This window comes from Ahaetulla prasina, chromosome 1 (assembly GCF_028640845.1).
Source record: "Ahaetulla prasina isolate Xishuangbanna chromosome 1, ASM2864084v1, whole genome shotgun sequence".
In the NCBI taxonomy this organism is placed as follows: domain Eukaryota; kingdom Metazoa; phylum Chordata; class Lepidosauria; order Squamata; family Colubridae; genus Ahaetulla; species Ahaetulla prasina.
In genome coordinates, this window is record NC_080539.1 from 230,773,925 (window position 1) to 230,794,600 (window position 20,676).

General features: G+C 37.7%; 1 protein-coding gene across 1 annotated transcript in view; it reads right to left on the bottom strand.

Moving 5' to 3' along the window:
* Positions 1 to 12,870, bottom strand: part of EPC2 (enhancer of polycomb homolog 2) — a 70,298-nt gene extending 57,428 nt beyond the window's left edge. The window contains exon 1 of the mRNA XM_058193145.1: positions 12,456 to 12,870. Within this exon, the coding sequence (XP_058049128.1) occupies positions 12,456 to 12,608 (153 nt within the window). The 5' untranslated portion in view covers positions 12,609 to 12,870. The remainder of the gene's footprint in view (positions 1 to 12,455) is intronic.
* Positions 12,871 to 20,676: the final 7,806 nt, after the last annotated feature.

The window sequence follows — 20,676 nt, forward strand, 5'->3', positions numbered from 1 at the left end:
GCAGAAGTAACAAAAAAAGAAAATAATAAAATGGAGAAGAAATAAAAGAAATGGGCAGTAGGCTGCATGGAAAGAAAAAGAAGCCAACAAAACAGGATGGAGATGAGGTGAGGGGGAAAAAGGTACCAGATATGAATGGAGACAAGAGAAAGACACTGTATAAAAACAATAAAAAGAGTTAAGTAAGCAATCTTTCCCATGACTAACATTTAAAAACCCCTCTGCTTTTTAGCAGCAGTCCCTGCATCTCATCTTTTCAACTGTTTCTTCTGTTCTTCCCAAGAATGTAAGATGATCCCTTCCTTCCAATTAGCAGACAATTATAAAAGAAACACCTTAAACACAAGGTTACACCTGGAAGTAAGTATCACTTAGTAAGTTCCACTGAGTTCTGTGTCTTATTCCCTGGTATTTATAAATTACTGAACAGAGGATGGATCTATTTAATCAAGCTTGTGTGAATTGGTGTAGAAATTGAAAAGGAAATCCTAGAAATTCTTTGTCTCCTGTTTGCAAGGTTGACAGAGTTCTTGATGAGGAACTGCAAGGACAAGGAAACTAATGCATCCTAATTTGTATTAAAACCTATTAAGTACAGAGAACTCTTAAGGAAATAAGCGTATAAATTCTAGACCCTCCATGAAGAGAGGAAACTTTCTACATATGGGGAGAAAGGTTAACTAGAGAATAATAGCAATAGCTTCTCCCAGTTCTGTTTCCTTTTTTTAAATCTTAAAAAAAGCAAACAGAAAAATAATTGATGGATATATCATTAAATGAACAAAGAAGTTACAGAAATTGAGCAGCTAGAGTTCATTATGCCATTGATAAAAAAATTAACCAGTTATTTTTAACATAAGGAAAAGGATTTTAGATCTTTTTGAATCTGAGTTGAGAGCCAGGAACATACATATCCTTGAGATCATGAACATATATTTTGATAAATTGTATGTGTGGGGGGGAGGGTTTGATAAATCTTAGAATTAGGGTATCTTGGAATTAGGCCTAGCTAAAACAGAGGTTTTATTTCAAATTTGATTTCTAATATCTCTGCCTAGTGCTTCTTTTCAGTACTTTTGACTTTTTTGACATGTCTATCACTTATGGCAAAATCTTTCTGTCTCATGACATTTCCAGCATCTATTATGTGATTTTGTTTGTTTTGGCAATTACTGAAGATTGTGTATCATCTTTAAAACATTTTACACCACTTTTCTCTTGATGGACTTTAGATTTATTGCATAGTTTTTCCTACTGTTCATTGTGACTGTTTCTTTGAAGTTACATATCCATTTTATCATACTATTTTTTATTTGTTCCGTCTCCATAAGACATCTAGGTAATAGTGTACACAAACATACACACAAATCCCAATAGGTGGTCTTGATTCTGTATGAGCATTTTAAATACATTTTTCTAGAAGTTCTTCCTCTTTTCTGAGCCCAGTTTTTATTCTTTCAACAATGTCTTGGTATATTTTGGGCTCTGCCAGGTAACTGTTGCTGTGTCTTTATTCATAAGATCTGAGTAGACAATGTCTGCATTTGAAATTGCACTTTTAAAAATTATATCTAGTATAAAAATTATTTACATGAGAAGGTAGCGGTGAAATTGTTGAACTTATTTTTCTCACAAGTTTCCACTGTTTTATTAAACTCTTATCTTATATTTCCTTTAAATTTTTTGTTCCCCTTTGTGTCCCTTTACCATAAGAATTTATGTCTCCTTTTTTGGCCATTTTGTTCCTGCTATTTAGTCTTCACCTTTAATATATTCTTTTATTATAGTATATTTTGTTAACATAAGCCAACACCCTTTCTCCAATTCACAAGTAATTACTTTTGGAAGCGGAGTTAATTTCTCTTTCGTAAATACACTTCCTTGTTTTAGTAAAATACTAGCTGGATACCCATGCTTTGCTACAAAACTATGTGATTGGGCTTCATAAATCGACACTTACAGCTTGAACATTAATGAGTAGTTATGATAGGCCTCTCCTCTCCCCTTCTCTCCCTCAGCCTTGCCCCACAGAAGCCTCCCCTATCCTATCCCCTTCACTCCCTCAGCCTTGCCCCACAGAAACTGAAAGTGAAACTCCTCTCCTCTGCTTGTGTTTTGCATTTGGAACAGATTTCTTTTCAGGTGTGGAGGGGGAGTAGAACTCCTTAGCATCAGAGAGCTGTTTGGAAAATGAAACAGTATTTGCTGTGTGAGCAAGAAGGAGGCAGGAAGGAGCCTGGCTGTGGCTTAGCTCAAGTGTTCTGTATTAAAGCTGCTTCCTGCTGTGAAAGTAAAACTGAAAGTGAAACTCTTCTCCTCTGCTTGTATTTTGCATTTGAAACAGATTTCTTTTCAGGTGGGGAGGGGGAGTAGAACTCCTTAGCATCAGAGCGTGTTAATCGTAATATAGGAAATACTATGTTCTGATGGTCATTTTGAAAAATCCTTTCTTAGTGAGCACCTAGAAGCCAAGAGGAACATATGTGGCAAATTTCAAGTTTGTAGGCTTTGCGGTTCTGGAGATTTCGTGATTACGGCATGAGTGGTTTTTACTTTTATGTATATATATAGATTTAATGAACTGGTGCCAAAAAGAAGCTCATAATTTATAAGAAATCCACTGCCAGTTTACGGGGCTAGCAATAGAAAAGTTTCTGATCATTATAGATTGATATTTTCATTTTTGTAATGTTATGATAGATAGATAGATAGATAGATAGATAGATAGATAGATAGATAGATAGATAGTAAAATCTTTTATTATTTTATTATAAATTAAACTTTATTTTGGAAATCAAGACTAAAATACTTCTAGTATAGTTCAGTTCAATGCAAAACAAGTATATTAATATCGACTAATATGCAAAGACCAACACCAAAGAACAGTAAAAGTACTGATTTTATGCTTCACTGTAGCACCTAAAGGTAGCTAATATTTATGCTTCAGGAAAATGACAAATTCTGTGATACGCAACAGAAATAAAATGAAAAAAGTGTGTTAACTTGTAAATACTGAGCTTCTGAAAAGCAGTTAAAGGAGTAATTAGAAAGCAAACTATTGTGAATGAACAACTATATTCATTTTTCAGTCAATGAAGAAAGTTTTAAGTTTCCTCAGGTCAATTCCACCTGCATGAGTATACACACCTGCTTTACTTTGTCAGCAAATCTGGCAAAAGGGTTGTCTGTGCTTGCACATAAAGGCAGGTAAACCCAGGAACCCTGAAGCAACTGCACTGAATCTTCTGACAAAGGGATGGTTTGCTTGCCTCAACATTTTAAGGAAGAGTGCTTTACTTGCACTAACATGCTTCTTGAAGCATTCCTTATAATCTATATAAGGCCTAGTACAAAAAAACAGGTGTAGAATTACGCCAAAAATTCTGGATCTTTGACCTTAGTTTTGCAGTCTCTGTAAAATAAAAATCAACCATTTCATATAGGAATATTAAAAGTGGTTATGGAGAATGGTTAGCAGTAAATTTCTGAGTCTTTCTTCCTCTCCAAAGAATCTGCTGTTGCACAGGTGTTAAAAGGGAAAATCACCAAAACTGGAGACAATTACTATGATTTGTACCAATTCTTACTTCAGACACAACCAATATTCAGAAGAGCCTCTTAACTCTCAGGAGAAGGCTTTCTAACTACACCATTGGACTTGCAGCCAACCAGAGCTTCAGATACTATTCAATGAACACTTTTTAAATGTATACTGCGATTCTTGTTGCTTAGAAATAATTAACCTAACAGTAAAATATGGTAAGGAACATAAACAGAACAATTATGGCTAAACAATAACAGTTTTCACTTTAAGTTGCTAAGTCATTAAGAAATTTCTGGAAGATAAAGTAGCAAGTACTGTACAATTTAAAAACAACAACAACCAGACCTGTATATACTAGTATATTGTTGTTAGCGAGCAGAGATTTACTACACCAAGTAATTATGTTTTACCACCTCCAAATAAAGTAATAAATACAAAAGAATATAGGAAGAATGGTTGGAATATAGATACAAAAGGGAATTTGAATTCCAACAAAAGTCATCATTTATTCTCTTTTGCCTCCCTTCGGTGGCTGTCCATGCCAAGTACAAGACCCAAATTTGGGCTCTTTTTTGAAATATTAAAGGGCTAAACGGATAGACAACTTAAACCTCAAACAATGAACATTCTGCTAATGTCCATTCAGTAACATCATGACATTACTCTCCTTGAAACTCTTATAGGATGTTTCTATTTTTTAAAAAAGTCTACTACTACAAAAAAGTGGCTCATTTCACTGTTGTGGGAATGGCGTTTTCTATGTGTTGCCAATAGCTTGCATGTCTATATTTCATTCTCTCTTCCTAAACCTTCTCTCTTATTTTTCATAGGGAATATTAATATAAAATTTCAAATACCTATAAATGGCATTAATATAGCTATATGCACAAATCTAAAATCTAAATGATACATTTTTGTTAAAAGCACCCTGTAAATAGAAATGCTAATTTAGGATTCATCATTCATTTTTAAAAGAATCTAGTTCATATTTTATTCTATTTTATTTTCACTTCGTTTAAACTTCCTTTTTATTTCTTTGTATTTTATGGGCATGAGCCACCTAGAGTAATTTCCTGGCGAGACAAGTAGCAAATAAATATAATAATAATATTCCTCAAAATGCTACTAAAACTTTGTCACAATTTTAAATCACATTTCAAAAGTGATTTAAAGGAGTTTGGGGAACAGAAATCATAATAAAAGAACACAAAGCATTTGCTTATGTAAGTTACTATAGCACGTCTTTATAGTATTAGAATAAACTCACCTAATGCAAGCAAGAAAAGCCTATAAAATATATTTAACTTTTTTTTTTTCATTTTGAGGGGGCAGTTTGTGGGTACAATTGCTAAAGAAAAGTATATGTGCTGTGCAGAATATTTTCATTTTTGTTTTTAAAAAGGTGGATGGGTAATGTATATCCCAAGATACCCTGATATATCTCCTAGGAAGAGGAGGTACAACAGGGGAAGGTACCACTGTATTTACAACACAAACATGTTTTGATGTAACGTGTATTACACACACACACACACATAGGAATCATATAGCAATTTTCGAGAAGAATCTAATTTTTATAAAGCAAAATGAACAGGCAAGACTTAGAATCACAGGGCTGGTAGGGCCCTTGAAGGTCTTATGGTCCTTTGCAGCATAAATCACATTAGCTCTATTCAATGATATATTTGTTATGAAAGCATTTTAATCCAATGAACAGTTCTTTCATTAGACCAAGGGAGATAATTTCTATATATTTCTTCCATTTTTTATAATGCCCAAATCTTATTTAAACCAATCAGAAGGTCACAAAACAAAAATTAACTATTTTTGTCAATTCTTGTTCCACTAATGGAAGTTTCCCATCACCAAAAGATGGGAAATAGGAATTTGAGACCCAACCAAGTCAACACAAACTGAGTTTGTCATGGAAGAGTTATATTAATATTATACATCATTTGTTTGGCTGTAAACAAAAGATATTAGTAATATGCAAAAACTAGGGAGCGTAGCTACACCTACAGCACTGCACATTTACAATTTTAAAGAGAGCCTTGATGAGTACTGAAATATATAATAATAATAATAATAATAATAATAATAATAATAATATTTTAATTTGTATACCGCCCTTCTCCCGAAGGACTCAGGGCGGTGAACAGGCAGATAAAATATAAATACACACAATAATTTAAAAACAACCCTTAAAAAACTAATTTAAATGCCCAAAACGTTAAAAAACATACTCCCCTGTAAAATAACACAATTTTAAAAACCCATCCAATAAAAATAAAAATCAGGCTAGTCCAGCCATATGAAATAAATAAGTTTTAAGTTCGCGGCGAAAGGTCCTAAGGTCAGGTAATTGTCGAAGTCCGAGGGGAAGTTCGTTCCACAGGGTCGGAGCTCCCACAGAGAAGGCCCTCCCCCTGGGGGCCGCCAGTCGACACTGTTTGGCTGACGGCATCCTGAGGAGTCCCTCTCTGTGGGAGCGTACCGGACGATGGGAGATAGAAGCCGGCAGTAGGCGGTCCCGTAAATAGCCCGGTCCTAAGCCATGGAGCACTTTAAAGGTGGTAACCAATACCTTGAAGCGCACCCGGAAAACAACAGGTAGCCAGTGCAGTCTGCGCAGGATAGGTGTTATGTGGGAGCTCCGAGACGCTCCCTCAATAACCCGCGCAGCCGCGTTCTGAACTAGCTGAAGTCTCCGGGTGCTCTTCAAGGGGAGCCCCATGTAGAGAGCATTGCAGTAGTCCAGGCGAGAGGTAACAAGGGCATATAGGGAACATTCATCCAGATGCATTTCTGCAAACACAGGAACAAGACAAGACCTCTCTTTCCAAATTACTTAACTTCAACACTTTACTCCTCAACATGTTTTGAGGGGGTGTACTTTCATTTGGTGTCCACTTTTATTACACTTAGTTTGTCAGAACTATCTTCCTCTCAAATAATTTGTATCAGATTAAAAAAATCCTTCTGAAATTAAAATAAGAGATTTTAGACTTTCCGAGTTGCTTCATTTCCACATGCCGTTTTTGATGGTATTATGTAATCAATGTATCCAAAAAGTATGATGACATTTAACAATATGCAGCAGATTCTAATGATATTAAATTGCAATATTGCAATTGTATTGTATTACAATTTTCAGCTGCTCTTATTTTTAATAGACAAATCTTTAATCATCTGCAAATTACTGTAGGACTAGGTTCCACTATATTCAGTAGCATTTACTTATGTGAAAATATGCACATACATTTGACTGTAATTACTTTAGACTTACCACTATTATTTTCTATAGAAATTGTATATGAAATGCTTCTATGTCGAGTACTGGCTTTTTCCTGTGTTTCAAAATTGAAAATGAAAATCTTTTATCCCAATCCACTGAAATAACTGAATTAAATAATTGGAACTACATTTCCATTACACTGCCATGATGACTTAAGCTACATTAAATGCACCAAAATCTTCCATTATATACAATTCCTGTAAAAGAAATAACCTCTGACTTAATATAGACAGATTGGCAGATTTCATATACCAGCAAAATTGTATATTGTAAATGTTGTAAATAGCCAAAGTGAGGGCTTACTCACATATTGAAAACTATTGGAAACAATGTGATGGTATCTGAGCAGGCCAAATGTAACTTTTATTTTGTCTCTGTTCATATTAGACACAGTGCCTGCAATGTTCATCTTTCTTCCACCTTTTCATGGTGAACTTAATTATGATTACTCAATCCTATTTTCTGAATCAGCAACATATTGTATAGGCTAAGTTGGGCACATTGCCTCAAGTTTGATTGGGTGGAATAGGGTTCAGTTTAATTTGTAGAGACATATTCATTTTATGGGGTACTTTTAGTTTAACTCATTTAATTTAGCTGAAACAGAAACTAAAAGTTAAATTCAACATGTGTATACTCCTTTTTTCTGGCTTAGCTAATTCGATCAGGTATCTACTGTACTGTACTGTTTCAGTAAACTCACGATAAAACAGAGGATCAGGTGGTTTTTCTTCATTTTTTTCAATGTAAAAAAAGAGGAAAACAATGCATTGCAACAGCTTCTGAGAACTTTCAGGAAAAGATCAATGTAAATAAGTCAGCATATGCTTTTGACAGAAATGAATATGTATATTTATATATATTAAAACTCCAAGGTATTTAATAAAATTTTAATCTTTAATCTTAAACTAGTGTTTAACATGGAGCTCCAATGCCAGTTAAGAGATCAGCCCTGATTAGCTGTGGCACACACATAACACATTCTGGTTAAACAAACAATGGAAGAAAGGGGACAACTGAATATTTTATGATGGCTCACTGAATGCTTTTAACAGATACTGAAATTAGAAAAGCTTTATTTCTATATGTGCCTGAGGCCAAGAAGCTAGCCTTCCTTTCCTTATCATCGTAATTCATTTTGGGCAGCTAGGAAGTAATTAAGAATGGAATAATGACAGCCATGGATCTTCAGCTCTTCTATCAGGTCAGCCAGTTCTCAAATGAAAGGAATTCATGATTGGGATCTGGTTGACTGCTATATAGGGGTTCAGCAATTTAACAGAAACTCTACAATAATTATTTTCCTATATTGTATGACATATAATCACTTCTATATTTTAAGATCTCAATAAGTGAATGTATACTAGTTAATAAATCAACTTGTCTAATCCTCTAATTGTATCTTATAAGCAGAGAAACCGATATTTCCCCCAAAAAACTCTTACAATATCAGATTATCAGGCTAGTCAAGAGGCAGTGTTTTACAGTTTTCTGTTTCCTTAAATTGCCAAGCAATACTACAAATTTACTATTCCATTTTACATTTTTATTTTGTATTCATTCATGACTTCATATTGGTTGTATCCCACTTTTCCTATAGGATCTCAAGTTGCCATAGATGGCATACATCCTTACGTATATTTACATGGTAATTTTGCTCCTAATAGTCCTTTCAGGTAAATAGAAAGAGAAATATGATGGCAGAAAAAGACCCAGTAAGTCTGGCCTTAGTGTGTTTTTTCTTTTTAATTTATTTATTTTAATCTCATTTTTGTATTTTTATATTTTATTAATTTTATCAGATATCGTATGATCATCATATGCAACCTCCTGCCAGTTCCCCACTGACTTTGCTTGTTGAAAGCTGGCAGAGAAGACCACAAATGGTGATCATGTGACAGAGGAACATTGCAACCACTGTAAATGTGAGCCAGTTGTCAAGTATCCAAATCATAATCTAGTGAACCATGGGGATGTTGTGAATGTCACAGCTACAGTAAGTCCCCTTGTTCAGGGCTGCCGTAATTTCAAATGGTTATTGAACGAGGACTACCTGTACAGTCAGGTTGATCGATAAAATAGTACATTGATTAATACATTTGAAATATAACCTTCACCTGTCTAAATATATCCAGCTATAGAATTCATTTATCAACAAAAAGTAAACAACTCAAAACTCTTTAAGAAAAAAAAAATCTTAAACCAGAATCTTATGTAAATTCTGCTTAAATCTAATTGGGAGTACAACCCATAGCTGGAGTCAGTCTTTAGACAACAAATCAAAATTGGTGTCTGGATTTGAAAAAAATGTTTTCCTAATTGTCTAGCAAGGAAAAAAACCACAAATATAAGTTTTTTAAATAATGTGAAGTTTTTCATAAGAAAAGGCTGCAGTTTTTAAGCTTTATTATATCTGTAATTTTGTTATTTTGAGTAACACATCAAATTTGCCAAGATACAATTTCTATATTAGGGAAGGTCCATGTTAAATTTCAGACAGATAATTAAGCGATACTTGTACAAAAGGAATTATTTTTTAAAAATGACTCTCCTAAAAGCAATGGAGCACAAGAAATGTCAAACTATTATTTGATTTTTGTTTTACATCATTCCATTCAGTAAACTAGCTAATCTAACTAATGCAGTTCACAAAATACTGTTATGTTTATACAAGTACTCACAGTGAGACCGAACAACAAAGTGGAATGAGTCATAAAACTAAGCATCTTCAATTTGCAAGATACTGTGGGCAATTAACCAAACTACTGTAACAGATCAAGGTCACTTTGAATTGAAAGCAGGTGTTGGACACAACATTCAGTATTCCCCTCCTTTCCCATTATAGCATTTTTTTTAAAAAAGGGAGGTCTCCCTCTGAAACACATCTAGGCTCTACAAATCAGATGGTTTTGAGTTTGTGAAGGTTTAAAAGCAGAAACAGGAGAATCAAATCTATTCATCCTATTCTGACTAAATAAAATATTCTAACTGGTGAACTAAGCTTCTTTAAACTCAATGACACATTCCCAGTTACTTCATAATATCCCCATTTCATATTCTCCCTACTGTCAGGGCCCATGAGTATACTGTACCTAAGATACACCATGTATTTTTCTCAAACAACAAAAAGAGTAAAACAAGTCAGTGAGATTATAATCAAGATCAACACAACTAAGTTTTATAGACTTTTTAAAAAAATCCCTTCATTTATTGCTACCATACTGCTACCTAAAATAAACTGCAATCCAGAAAGGAAACTCTGCCAGATGACACCAGATTGTCTTGGTGGTGTCTGTCATTGATGGAGAGCTATTTACAGGGGATCAGTTGCATTTTAAGAATCTCCCTGTTGAAGAAGCTACACTCATACAATCATGTATTCAGTTCCCCACCAGGATCTCTTGGACACCTTTGAAAACTACAGAAGTAGGATATGAAAGCTGTAATAACTGAGCAGTTATTTCCTACAAACTGATACTGAGAGGCAAATTGCTCTGATAGTAGAAGGAATATATCTACAGCCCAGCAGAGTAGACTTTTTTTTTCCATCTGAGCCTTATTTTTTTTTATTGTCAACTACTTGCAGTAGAATAGGCAGAACACTGGATAAGAATTCAGTCAAGTCTGGAGAAATTTTCCATGAGAATGTCAGTTTGTATGCATTTCAAAATAGCAGAAAATGTTAGCATTATGGGAATTTTATTTAAATTGCTTTATTAAAATTACATACATAGATCACATTTTATATCTAGTTTAAGAGGATACTGTTACCTTTAAAACCAATTTAGACTAGCTGTTTAGACAATTCCACTTTTGCAAATTAATTTTACATTTGAGTGATATTATTTTGTTTTTGGCTAATCTGTACAGTGAAAAATGAAATCAACAAAATGTGTAAATATTAGTTAGCTTTACAAACATACTTCTGATACAAAGGTAGCAGTGAATTACCAACATTAAAGCACCACTTTAAAATGCACAATAAAAAAGGAAACACAGTTAGGATGTAACTACAAGCTACCAATCAAGGACTACAAAACTGTCTATTTTAAACGGCTAATGAGAAAGCCAATCATAAAGAAGTGCAGCCTTTGTTGTTGTTGACATCTCAAACCTCTGAAAAACCAATCAAATACAACGTGGGCTGGCAATGAGGCGGAGATATCTTTTCATTGAAGAAATTCCTAAGGACATTTACTATGAATTCTGTATGCACACATAGCCCTTCTTATGAGCAATTTGTGCACAATAAGCACAAAATAAAATGATAGAATATATAAAGTCCAGTTTTTAGGGCAAAGAATGCACTCTTTACCCAAGCAAGGGTACAGACAACAGCTATTTAGTTCATAGAGATATTTAAATAAAAACATTACACAACAGACCATGGAAAATTACACATGCAGCTTTAAAATAAAATTCACAATGGGATCAAATGTGACCTATAAATTAATACCATGTGTTTGCAGCAAATTAGACTCAGTCATTACAAATATCTTTATGTAAGGAAAAGAGTTCGTTTCCATTTGTCAGTGACATCAGACAGGCTAATAGTCCCCTAATTGATGTCAACTTATAATTCTATGGTGGCCTTTAAAGTATTTCTCACTGAACTATGTGCAATCCTAACCATAGCTAAATTCACACACACACACACCAATAAGCATACATTAAGATTTCTGGATTGCCTAAGGAAAAAATTGCATTAGAAGGCTTGTCTCGGGAGTGAAAATAAAAACACCCCAGACGTGTCAGTTAACAGACGTGAAGATTATATAGAAATTCAAGATGTTTTTACTTTGCCTATCCTGTACATTAGCCAAAGCAACTGACAGCTTAAGCCCATTTCCCTAAAGCATGGCTTGGAAAAGCATAAGATGTCAAGAAAAAAAAGGGGGGGGCTCAAAGCCCCAAGACAAAAGGGCACAGCGTTATTTCATGAAAATGTAACGGGGATTCAAGACTTTGCTCGCTTTCCCCAAACCTACGATTTGCCACTTTTATGCAGACGAAGAGCTACCCCCACTGGCTGCTAAAGGAGCCGCCAGCTTCAAAGCGAACCGGGGGAGAAAAAAAGGGAAAAGGCAAAAAAAAAGGCAAAGCCCGTCTTATGAAGAATTGAATCCCTTGAAACAAGGACTCTCCTTCCACTGGCAATTAGGAACCCTAGCGGTCCTCCAGTCCAAGTCGCAAAGGCCCGGCTCAAAAACCGAAAACCCGACCGCGGCGCAAGACAAGCTTCTGGTTTAACAGCTCACAAGACAAGTTCCGGCAATAGCGGCCGGCGCGCACACTCTTCCATTCAGGGACGCCTTTTGCGCTTCCTTCCAGTTACGCCAGCGTAAGGCCTCCCCCTCTTTCTCCCCCCTCCCTCTCCCGCTAATCAAAACACTTCGCGAGTCCTGGGCAAGCAAGAAGATGGCGGAGCAAGGCCCCGCTTACGGCGACGGAGGATAGTTTACGCTGCGCTCTTTACGCAGGCCCCATCGGGAACGTGCGCCGCTGCGGCGGGAAGCGTGCGTAGCGGCGCTTAGTGAATGCCAATGGCCTATTTCCCGTGAGGGGAGGGGGACGTCTGATAAACAATGGTGGGCCCCCCCTGCGCGGCTCCCTTACCGATTCCTCCTCCTTTTCCATGCCCGTGGGCATCTGCGGCACGGCACGGTTGATGGAGACGCAGTCATTGAGATCGGGCATGTCCTTGCCGCGGTAGATAGGCAGCGGTTTGGCGGCGTCTAGCGCCCGGGCTCGGAAGGAGAGTTTGCTCATTGTCTCCCCCTCACAATAACACCCCGGGGCCGGGCTGGGGGAGCTGGGGGGGGCGAGGGGGACCCTCACTACGGCCTCACCGCCGCCTCCCAGCCGCTCCCGACCCCGGCCCGACACACCATGGAGAGCCCCGCCGCCCCGGAACAGCTCCCTCGAAGAGCCGCCCGCAGCCCTAGATCCGCGCCGGGGTCGCTCGATCCGCTCCCTGCGCCATGGCAAACATGGCGGACATTAACCAAAGCGGCCAGCGATCCCGGCAACCAACGCGAGAGCGGGGAACTGGTGGGGGGGGAGAGAGAGAGAGAGAAAAGAAGGGAGGGAGAGCGAGCGAGCAGGCGGGCGGGCGGGGGGACGGTGGAGCGAGCCGGAGGGAGGGAGGGAAAGAGAGAGAAGGAAGGAGCCGAGGCGGCTGCGTGCGCACTCCCAGCCGGCAACCAGTGACGAGCTAGAAGTCTCCTTCTCTCTGCGCACCCCCCCCCGGTTTGGCTGCTGACGAGAGGATGTCCCCCGTCCGTCCTGCCCCCGAGCCTCCCTGCGCGGATCCTACAGAGCACCAACAGACGCCCCCCACCCTTCAGAGGGGAAGAGGCAGTGTCGGTGTCTCTCTTCGCCAGCTATCTTTGCCAAAAAAAAAAACAAAAAACCTCCCGCCCTGAAGGTCTTGCACAAATAACTGCTCAGCTGCACACCTTGTCCTGTGGGGTGATGTTGGAGCGGGCTACGCCCACCTCACCTTCACACACACACACACACACACACCCCATGCCCCGTGTATACTCTTCAGGTAGCGGGGTCGGCCAGAGTTTTTGGGCTCCGGCAAATCACGGGTGGACTTATGGCTAAGTAAAGCTGGACTAGAAATTAAAAGATGCACACTCCTGGGGAGGAAAGCCATGTCAAAGTTAGACAGCATACTAAAAAGCAGAGCCATCGCCCTGCCAACAAAAGTGCGTATAGTCAAGGCTATGGTTTTCTCAGTTGCAATGTATGGCTGGGAAAGTTGGACCATTAAAAAAGGCTGAGCGCCAACGAATTGAGACCTTTGAACTCTGGTGCTGGAGAAGACTCCTGCGAGTCCCTTGGACTGCAAGGCGATCAAACCGGTCAGTCCTAGAGGAGATCAACCCTGACTGCTCTTTAGAAGGCCAGATCCTGAAGCTGAAACTCAAATACTTTGGCCACCTAATGAGAAGGAAGGACCTTCTCACCTAATGCTGGGCAAGATTGAGGGCAAAAGAAGAAAGGGAAACAGAGAATGAGGTGGATGGATGGAGTCACTGACCATGAGCTTAAATGGTCTCTGTGGGATGATAGAGGATAGGAAGGCCTGGAGGAAAGTTGTCCATGGGGGTCATGATGGTTAGACATGACTTAACAAAAAAACCTTGAAAAATGGACCAGCATCTCGGCTTTGGAGGATGGAGTTCCTCCTGATTGGCGGTAGCATTGGAAAAAGGAGGTTTTGGGAAGAGCCAAGTTTACCCTGTCCTAGGTACTAGTTATCCCCTCTGCTGTACTACTTTTTTTTTCTTCAGAGTATTGCTGAACTAGCCAAGTAAACCAAATACCCAGATCAAGAAACTGCCAAAAAGTCATCAGTAAACAGCCCAACCCGCACAGACAGGCAAGACACCAGAATTTATTTATTTATTTATTTATTTATTTATTTATTTATTTATTTATTTATTTATTTATTTGATTTTTATACCGCCCTTCTCCCGGTGTACAGGCAGAATAAAACGAACAATACAAAATACAATTAAAATGCAATTTAAAAAACTTATTTAAATTAGCCTGAAAATTTAAAAATTTACCATACACTAAAAAACCCCATTTAAAATGAATAAAATTTGACATTTAAAATTCAATTTAAGCCAGCCCCGCGCGGATAAAAAGGTGTGTCTTCAGTTCGCGGCGGAAAGTCCGAAGGTCAGGTATTTGGCGTAAACCTGGGGGAAGCTCGTTCCAGAGTGTGGGAGACCCCACAGAAGGCCCTTCCTGGGGCCGCCAGCCGACATTGTTTGGCGGACGGCACCCTGAGAAGTCCCTCTCTGTGAGAGCGTACGGGTCGGTGGGAGGCATGTGGTAACAGCAGGCGGTCCCGTAAGTACCCAGGCCCTAAGCCATGGAGCGCTTTAAAGGTCGTAACCAACACCTTAAAGTGCACTCGAAAGGCCACAGGTAGCCAGTGCAGTCTGCGCAGGAGCGGTGTTACATGGGAGCTACGCGTAGCTCCCTCTATCACCCGCGCAGCTGCATTCTGGACTAACTGAAGCCTCCGAGTGCACTTCAGGGGGAGCCCCATGTAGAGAGCATTACAATAATCCAAGCGAGAGGTAATGAGCGCATGAGTGACTGTGCACAAGGCATATAAACTGGCGGCAAACAGCACTCCTTACTAGCACTGATGATGTTGCCTAGTTTGGGTAATGAAATGTCTGCAAGAAAACAAGCAAGCTCAGAGAGCACCAAGGACCCCCCTCATTTCAACTGAGCTACAAATATTCTCCTTTATTAAACTAGTTAAGCCCCCAATTCTAAATTTGCTATCTATAATTATTTAGGACACCTAGAAATCAGTATAAATTTAGAGAGCGCTGGCAATGGGAATATATGGATAGTCCTTGACTTACGACCACAGTGGAGCCCAACATTTCTATTGCTAAATGAGACATTTGTTAAGTTAATTTTGTCCCATTTTATGACCTTTCTTGCCACAGCGGTTAAGTGAAACACTGCAGTTATTAAGTTACTGGTAAAGCTGTTAACTGAATCTGGCTTCCCCATTGACTTTGCTTGTCAGGAGATCACAAAAGGTGACCCACATGACTTTGGGACACTGCAAATGTAATAAATATGAAGCAGTTGCCAAGCGTCTGGATTTTGATCTTGTGACCATGGGGATACTGCAATGGTCATAAATGTGAAAAACATTCATAAGACACTTTTTTTCAGTGCCATTGTAACTTTGAATGGTACAGTAACGTACAAATTGTTGTGTGTCGAGGACTATATGTAATGTGATTTTAGGAGCTAGAGCAGGGGTAGTCAACCTTTTTATACCTACCGCTCACTTTTGTATCTCTGTTAGTAGTAAAATTTTCTAACCGCTCACCAGTTCCACAGTAATGTGCCGTGTATTGTCGTCTGCGCATGACTCTTGCGCATTGTGGATTAGGTTTGGGGGGGGCGCCAGATACCAGTTCTGCTTGTCTGTTACAGGTGGGTGGTGTGGGGGGAAGATGCGCGAGCTATTCTGGGACGAGGCTCTTTTGTTTGCGGCCCAGGGATAAAATCTAAAAATTTTCCCTACCGGTTCTGTGGGCGTGGCTTAATTGGTGGGCATGGCTTGGTGGTCAGATGACTGGGTGGGCGTGGCCAATAACAATAAATAATAAAAATAATTAACAAACTATATAAAACAATAAGAGGTACCAAAAACCAACTTTCACACTTTACACACACACAACACTGTAAGCCGCCCTGAGTCTTCGGAGAAGGGCGGGGTATAAATGTAAACAAAAACAAAAACACAACACAATTGACTCACACACAATGTAAAAGCAGCTGCACTTCACACTTCACAGCCACAAAAAGCTCAAAAACCAACTTTCACATTTTACACACACACAACTGACACACACACACACACACACAATGCCACATACAGCTTTCTGAGATTTGGTGTGTTTGTGTAGTTAGAGTGAAACACTACAGAAACACACCAAAGCTCAGAAAGCTGCACAAATACTTTATTTTATTATTTTATTTTATTTTATTTTATTTTATTTAATTTTGGACTTCAAATCCCAGAGTTCCTCAGCCAGCAAAGCCAGCCAGTTGATCACCGAGGAAATAGATTAGCTGAGCGATTGATTCTGTCTGGCTGAAAGTGAAACTGCTTTCGGGCTGGAAAAAGAGCCATGCGTTCATCAGTAATCAGGTAAGTGCCTTAGAATCTCTACTCTTATTTGTAGAAAACATGTTTTCTACAAGTAAGAGTACAAGTAAGGTTCTGCTGATGAGGAACTCAGTGAGTGAGATCGCCAGAGGAGACTTTTTTTTTTTTTTTAAAGTTTAAAGTCTCTGCAGATTTCAGCTGAGGGGCGGGATCCTCAAATGCTTTTTTTTACTTTTAAAGGCATGTTTCGGCTGAAGCAAAACCGGCTTTTAAAAGTAAAAAAAAAAAAACCTTGGCTCAGCAGAGGCAGGGGGGGCTGGGTCAGGGATTTTTGCTACCGGTCCTCTGAACCAGCACCCGCCATCGCTACCAGATCACGCGAGCCGGTCCGATCCAGGAGCATTTCACCCCTGTTGCGGCCGCAATATAGTGCCATTTAGTTTCACTTACGTAACGTGAACTAAACTTATGCGCGGGCGATACAAATAGTATATTTTCAGAAATTTAAATTGTCACTGGGAATTTTATGAAAACCTAATGAAAATGTTTTTAAATAATGCTATGAATTTTTTTTAAAAAAGTCAAATTAAAAAAAAGAAAAGTGCTTCAGTATTGGACAAAACCCCTATCGCCCACCATGAAAGCTGGAACGCCCACTAGTGGGCAGTAGGGACCAGGTTTATTTATTTATTTATTTTTATTTGTCACAACAGTATATATAAGCATAAGCATGAAAATAACTATATAATATATAAGCATATATATGAGCATAAGTATGTAATAACTATATTAATTGGATATAATGAAAGGAAACAATAGGACAGGAACGGTAGGCATGTTTGTGCTCTTATGCACGCCCCTTATGCACGCCACTTATGCACGCCACTCTTAGGAATGGGGTGAGGTCAATAGTAGAGAGTTTTTGGTTAAAGCTTTGGGGATTTTGAGAAGAGACCACAGAGTCTGGTAGCGTGTTCCAAGCACTAACAACTCTGTTACAGAAGTCATATTTTCTGCAATCAAGATTGAAGCGGTTAACATTGAGTTAACTACCATTAATTGATAATTATTTATAATTAATTAATAATTGATTTAACTAACATTATTAATTAATTAATTACAATAATTAATTTAATTTAATTAAATATTACAATTAAAATTAATTTAATTAATTAATTAATTAAAATAATTAATTATTTATATTTAATTAATAATTGAGTTAACTAACATTGAGTTGACTACCACTGAGCTAGAGTGTGAACATAGCCAATTATAAATATTTGGATATATAAATTATAGCCAAGCTCAGAGAACACCAAGGACTCTGCTATAGGTTATTTAGTAAAATACAAGGTAGCAAAAAAATTGGATGCCACAAAGTATAAGCCCAAGGCACATGTTGACAAAAAGGATCGTGTCTAGCAGGTGACAGTACCTGGCTGAACATGCCTGAAGCTAAACCAGGCAGACTTGGTTGGGACTTGGATGAAAGACCATCCAGTAACACCAAAGCCATAAACTAGATTATGAACATGAAAAACCTCATAAGGCAGGAGTGACCAATCACTTGGGTACTGTTGCTAAGAAAACAGCATGGTTGGATACATGTTAATAAAACACTCGTCAGGAATCACTTTGAACTCTGAAGTGTCTTTGAGAGAAGGCGCAGCAATCAGTAAATAAACAAGGGGTTGAGCAAGCCATCCCTTCCAAATGGGAAAAAGATCTTAAGCTTTCAAAGTGTGGAGGATGTGAAGGAATAAAAGGGAGTATAAACTTGGTATGAAGTAGAGATAGCAGACAAGGAGATACTTGAAATATTAGAGCCCAACAAACAAAGTTCTTTTTCACACAGTACATAGAATTGGCTGCAAAAGGTATGAGCAATGCCACCAGCATAGAAGGCTTTAGAAGATGATTAGATAAATTCCTGAAGGATGAGGTTATTGGTGGTAATGCATTATACCCCAATGGTAATACATTACGCCAATGTCAGAAGCAGTATTCCACTAGATATGAGTGACTAGGTTATTGTGCTTCTTGGAGCTCCCGCACTAGGCAGACAGAATATTTGCCTGTTCGAGGCCACCCAGTTCTCGATTCACAACCCATGTTTGGTTGCTAAAAAGTAGGTGACAACATGAATAAATGTATAATTATAATAAAATTAAAATGATTAGTGATTATTAGTATGTATGTATTTAGCTGATATTTTAAATTTAAATCTTGTATTATGGTCTTGAATCTTCATGTGTGTGGCTTGCAAGAGCCCAATCCCAGTTACTTAATAGGTGTGATGTGAATAGACACTTTTCTATTTTATAAAAATTCCAAATATATTCAATAGATACTGAATCATTGATGTCTCCTTTGTATATGTTTATTATTGGGAAAACTCTTGAAATACTTACTATTTAAAAATAAAACCTATGTTAGACAGAATTTTAACACTTTCTTTGGTGGTGACCAGCATTATTAAATAAGCTCACTGGTAATTTAAACATCACATGTGAACATGTGTTTGGTTAGTTTTCTGTGGATACCTTACATGGCATATTACTACTCAAATGTTTACATCAGACTAGGCAAAACGTAGACTGAGATATTGACAAACGACTAGTCAAGTCAAGTTATGCTTGTTGCGGTTTGGTTTGCAAACCCTAGAGTTATCAGATCTGTGCTGCAAAGTGTAGATGGCCTGCAGATAGCGGCAAATAATTAGTTTTCCATATCTCTCTGCTGCCATCTAGAGGTATCCAGGGTTTGGTAACCCTTTTCACATGGAAAATCTATTGATACCATCTTGTACATATATTTCAATGGGAAGACTGTCTTTTTGCTCCTCAGAACAGTAGTTAATGGGAAACATTGCATTCTAATGGCAGACCTTTTTTATGGCACTGATATCCTTGATCTTAAATTTGTTGTACCAGTTTTACTTGCTACAGTTCTGAATTATTCAAATTATAGAAGGATACCGCATCATGTCTAATATGCTGATTTAAGTGTGAAAGTGTCTGGAAGCAAGATTGTACAATGTGATCATATAGTATAAATCTAATAGATACACATTAGATTACTAAATGTAATGTTTATACTTTCAGATTATAGTTGAATATAATTACATAGAACCATATAAAAAATAGTAACAGTAACCTAGGATGAGTACTAAAATATATTGTCCAAGCAAAACGATTCAACCAGATTATTATACTAATAAATTCCTTTATTAAACAAAAATATGTGTAATTTTTTTAAATCTTTATTCTTTTGCACAAACCAATATGGCAACCAATCCAGAACAAATTCCTAAATAACTAAATTAACACAACGTTGAAATGTAAGTGACATAACACTTATGTTCATATAATTTGTGACTTTATCATATTCCATCCTTTCCCTATTAGAATCACTATGTTTTGACACACATTCATGATTCCTTTACAATTTCCTAAATTATATTTAATGGACATGCGGCACAACTGACATTTATATGAACATATGGGAATCAAATAATACATATTCTCAGACAATAGCTATACAAAACTTATAAACATATTACTTGAACAGCAGTGATGAATTATTAGTTTCTGTTAAAGATTGCAAAAGTACATTCAGTTTTAAAAAGCTTACAATAATACCTGCATGAAGTACAATAAAGTACTTGGGCAAGATTTAGCAATATGGACAATGTATCCTGCACATATTGTGTAATTATTGCTTAGGTTTTGCCAGAGGCATTGCTCTGGAAGGTAAAACACGCTAAAGATACGTTTAATATTCAACGGACAAATCACTTAAATTGCAGTCCTCGGAATGAAATGTAGATAGAGTTCATATAAACCTTATACTGTACTGTGAACCCACTAAATAGCTTGTGGCAAGTTACTGCCTCTAGGAAGAGGTGAACTCCATAGGCACCGAAGAATGAACTCTAAAGTATCCTATACTGACATTTGAAACAATTTTAGAGTATGATTAATAGAGTCTTTGATTTAAATTCTGTATAAGCATGATAAGAAAATTAGTCTTTTAATTCAGGGCAGATGGTACCTGCACAGTCTTTTGAGAAGCACATTATTCTTCCACCACACATTTGGAAAAGGCACATTTTGTAATTGGTTTTCTTTTTTCCCCCTAATACTTTCTAATACACAGTAAAATAAA